The sequence below is a fragment of the Euprymna scolopes genome, chromosome 34 (genome assembly GCF_053919585.1).
Source record: "Euprymna scolopes isolate OS-2025 chromosome 34, ASM5391958v1, whole genome shotgun sequence".
NCBI lineage: Eukaryota > Metazoa > Mollusca > Cephalopoda > Sepiida > Sepiolidae > Euprymna > Euprymna scolopes.
The window spans coordinates 35606462-35611349 of NC_136515.1; the positions used below are offsets into that span (position 1 = coordinate 35606462).

Genomic DNA, 4888 nt, shown 5'->3' on the forward strand with positions numbered 1-4888 from the left:
TCATAAGCTAAATCATGGCTAAATGTGTTAGGTCATAAGCTAAATCATGGCTAAATGTGTTAGGTCATAAGCTAAATCATGGCTAAATGTGTTAGGTCATAAGCTATATCATGGCTAAATGTGTTAGGTCATAAGCAAGAGAGAAATCATGACAAAATCTCCCTTCGTCATCTGTCTTGTTTGAGTGGACAATCTATTCAACATTGGGAACATTGAAATCTCCCACAGACGTGAATGTTGTTTGAGGGATGAGCAGAGAGAGTATGATAAATTTGCTTAGCGATATTCTCAAAGATCATGAGGATAGGGTTTGGATGTTAAGTTAGAATAGTTTTGATAGAGGAATCAGTTAAGGAAACAATTGAATTCATGCCAGTTTCACACAAGAATAACAGATTAGATTATCCCTCCCGTAATTGTATTTCAACCTATGGAAGGTTGGAACGTAGACCGCTGATGTTGGAGATCTTGTAGTGGGGATTTACATGGGAAGTTGTGGTTCTGGGTTTTCGCTTGATTTCTTTGTTGGACTTTTTTATAGAAAAGTTTTGGATTATGTGGAAAAGGTCATCAGAGTTATTAAGAGCAGGGCAGAGGGGAAACAAGAGAGACAGAGAGACAGAGAGACAGACAGACAGACAGAGACAGAGAGAATAGGGACGAAAGAATGAGTGAAGAAGGAAGACTTTTACAAACCATTGAAAAGGAAAAGCCATAGCAGTTCCTACTAATATGGCACCGAGAGGGCAGGCTAGAAGCTACTGCGTAGTTCAAATTTGATTCATCAAATGGCAATGAAGCAACTCCGTATTTTTCACCTGCTGATAGGACAGCCTCCTTGAGACTACACCAATGTTAGAGTCTCTGACCATTTACCTCCAACAACGTTTATTAAATGACATGACAACAAAAACAGTGTGGAAAGAGAATTAAGTAATATATCTTGCACAAAAGTATACAGCGTTATTTTGACCCTTTATCAGAAACATCGCTCATTCGTTTGAGATAAATAAAATGATAAATTCGCATTATTTAAGAATACAGATATACAGACATAATAGAAAAATAGCTAATTATTGTATAATTTTATAACACTGTATTTATGATGATAATAATAATAATAATAATAATAATAATAATAATAATAATAATAATAATAATAATAATCTTTATATATAATAAACGAAGTCATTTATTCCTGTCTAGGAAAATATACATTGGCAAACGCATACAGCACACATAAATTTAATATTGTCAGAATCACATTCCAAAATAAGTCATAACCATAGTAGCACGATTTTTACTCACTAACAATTTTCCTTAATATAATCACTAACTTTTCTAGATTTTGCATATTTTTAACACAAACGACGTCCATGTTTCCTTTGTCTTCCGATACATTTCACATTAGATTTTTCGTTTACAATGCTTGAAATAAAAACTACTCCCTCCGCAAATTCTGGACAATTTGATTGTCTGTTCGCATATGTTCATCAGATAAAGGGAATATAAGAATATGGAATTTCGAACGATTAATACCACTTTTGATGACGTAATCAAAATGGCGTCATACAACAACAAACACTCGGATACTTTGAACCTCACAAGATGGACTTATTCAACATAAACCTTGTTGAACTGGAACCTCCTTCACTCGTCCCAATGCACTAAGTAACCGCCTGTCTTGTAACGTCACCTGTTTAGCGTCTGAACAGCCAAAGCTCTTACAACCCCTCCAAGCGACCTGCTTTATATTACATTCATCCACGTGAATCTCGCGAGATTACACGAGGTCGTTTCTGTTAAATATCACAGACGCCATCTTGCTTTTTCTTTTTCCTGTCCAACGCGCATGACAAGCAGACACGTGGGCGCTTCACAGGTAGGTCATATGTATGTCCGTTTCTATTTTCCTCCTGATCTCATGATCACAGATATGGCAGGGAGGTGGAGTTTTCTTCCGTCGAGTGCTTCTTTGAAGGGGGACTGTGCAGGCCTCTTGTTCACTTGCACTCTCATCTGCAGTCTGAGGGTCGAAGAACACTGCCTCCCCTGAGAGGCTACTAATATCGAATTCGCTGCTTCATGAGAATGAGGATGGTACAAACCAGAGCGATGCCCCACTAGTCTAAGACCCAGAGTCGCTTCCGTCATCCAGTTGTGATTGAAACTGTGTCACCGGCCTCAGGTTCCTAACACGACGGGGTACACCGTCAACCATGACTGACTGCTGGCTCACTACATTGGTCACTCATACCACATTAAAACCGAACCCTAGTCTGGTCAGACAATAGAGAGTTCCTTTAATTTCCACAGTCTGAAATGGCCACAGCTCTTTTTCAATGCGTATTTGCAGGTAGGCTCTGCGCAGATCCAGAATTGCCACATCCGACCCTTGCTGCCCCCACTCCCTTAATTTTAGCGCACAAACATCCGCCCCTGCTGTGTACGGGTCGACATGTTCATTAAGTTTACGGTAGTCCATGACGGGCCGGACCTGCTGTTTGCTATCTTGTAAGACAGCCATCAGGGGAATCAGTCCTCGAGGGGCCGAGCTAATCCTCGGGGTATGGAAGTAGCCAGCCATTGTTGATCCAAGTCTGCAGTTCTTCTTCATACTGTCCCCTGAGCCTCATTGAAGGGGGTACTCTGATAGTCAGTTCCATAACGATATTGGTGGTTGATCGCCAGCCCACTTCCAAGATGCCGTCCACGCTTTGGTTTCCCTGTCGTACTCCGCATGAAAGTCAGGCTCGTCCAGGGTAATTGCGGCGCAAACACGTTTTTCATGTCGGGAGAACTCTATCTTGCCGGTGCAGTCCACAGTGATTCCACCCAACTGTGTAATCAAATCCATCCCTAGAAGTAGGTCGTATCCTAGCAGCTCTCCATCCACCACCAGGGCTTGCAAAACTACTGCATGCCCGTCTCCAATGCTTGTGCTGCTGTGATCCGCCACGAATTGTTAGCACCGACATTCTCTCTTTGTGCCAAGTGTCGCAACATTCCTTGCGTACCAGGGTCTGGGTGTACCCAGTGTCTACAAGGGCGAGGCATTCACGTCCGTTAACGCACATAGTTACTGCGGACAGCGCCTTGCTCAGTGACGATCTGGAGAGAAGACTGGCGCTGTAGCTTCCTCCCCTTGCCCGTTTTCCGGACAGGCACGGGCCTGGTGTCCCCGGTTTTTACACCTATAGTATTGAAGTCTACTAAGCCTTCGAGTAAATGAGCGCGATAAGAGACACTCACGGGAAAAATGGTTGGGCCCACCATACTTGTAGCAGCTTGTAACTGTGCCCAGGTCCTGAGATCCACCCTGTGATCGCTGCACGGCTGCCGCGCAGTCTATAGTTTCTGGACCCCTTTTAAGTATCACCCGCGCCCGCGCTAATACTTCCGAGATGTCCATCTCGTCTACTTGGGATGAGGCTTGGAGCAGATCTTCCACACCAGCGGGCAATCCTGCAATAAATTCGCACACCAGGCCTTTCTCTGACATTCCTCCGAACAGGACTGCAAGCTTTTTCATATCTGCCAGATAAACATCAACAGTCTCCCCGGAATGTAACTTGCGTGCCATAAACTTCTTCCATGCAGCAACCGGATCTAATGCAAACGCTGTGTATAGGGCGTTTTTTTAATGCAGGTGAAATTTGCCTTCTTTTCATCCGTTAGCTGCTGGTATACAGCGTATGCACCCCCAGCGAGGCGCATTGAGACCACACATTCCAGACGCTTCACACCACTGAGCTGGCATATCAATTCTGCCTTTTCCACCCATTCCTATACTGACTGTTCAGCACTGCTGCCATCAAACTGTGAAATCAGCTTAGGTCAAATCCTGACGTAATGTCAAAATAGCTTGTTGAATTGGAACCTTCTTCACTCGTCCCAATGCACTAAGTAACCGCCTGTCTTGTAACGTCACCTGTTTAGCGTCTGAACAGCCAAAGCTCTCTCAACTCCAAGCGACCTGCTTTATATTACATTCATCCACGTGAATCTCACTAGATTACACAAGACCGTTTCTGTTAAATATCACAGACGCCATCTTGCTTTTTCTTTTTCCTGTCCAACGCGCATGACAAGCAGACAAGTGGGCGCTTCACAGGTAGGTCATGTGTATGTCCATTTCTATTTTCCCCACGAACCATACTACGGACGCATTAATTCGACTTTTTTTTAACATATAAATGCATAATTTAATAACAACATCTTCTATTTACACTCTGCCGATTTAACATTTTCATGTACTTTCATCTAAGGTATTAATAATTCGACTTTTTCTTTTCATCATTTTATTAAATGCAGATAAACAATTAATCTCGAAAAATCTTTTGTTTACGCACTCCACGATTTAAACTTATTCTGTCAAAACGAACATCGTTGCAATCGTTGTCGATGCAGCAATCCAGTATTGCGTAGAAATTAGAATAGGGTGCTCACTGCTTTCCTCCTCGCTTTGCTCAGGTTTCGATCAAAACACCCGCCGGTGGAACCAGTGTCTGCCAGTGGCCATCAGTGGCCGTCAGTGGACGTATGTACTCGCCTGTACCCATCAGGGCCAAAATATGCCAGCCTGTGCCCGCCAGGACTCACCTGTAATCACCAGTGCCCTGAAGTGACAGTAGCCAACTTAAAAAAGCAATGACTATCATTGGAACGATGCCCGCAACTCGAGGCGATTTGCCTCCAGTTTGAGCCAATACCCCTGTCAAGAAATAACAATAACCACCTACCAATCACTGTCATAACCGCCAGTGACTAACACTGCTCGCCACCGGATTCCAGTACCATAGAATGGATAACAGTTAACGAATATTAAGATAGGCCATTTTATTTCAGAGCAATCCAATGGGACTCGACTCTAGTCATGATCGATAGT

The 4888-nt window shown here is 43.3% G+C and overlaps 1 protein-coding gene across 1 annotated transcript; it reads right to left on the bottom strand.

Moving 5' to 3' along the window:
* Window positions 1-3100: 3100 nt before the first annotated feature.
* Window positions 3101-3583, bottom strand: LOC145259233 (uncharacterized). The gene has a single exon (XM_080117074.1). It carries the CDS (start codon window positions 3581-3583, stop codon window positions 3101-3103), a length of 483 nt encoding a protein of 160 aa, XP_079973200.1.
* Between the last annotated feature and the right edge of the window lie 1305 nt (window positions 3584-4888).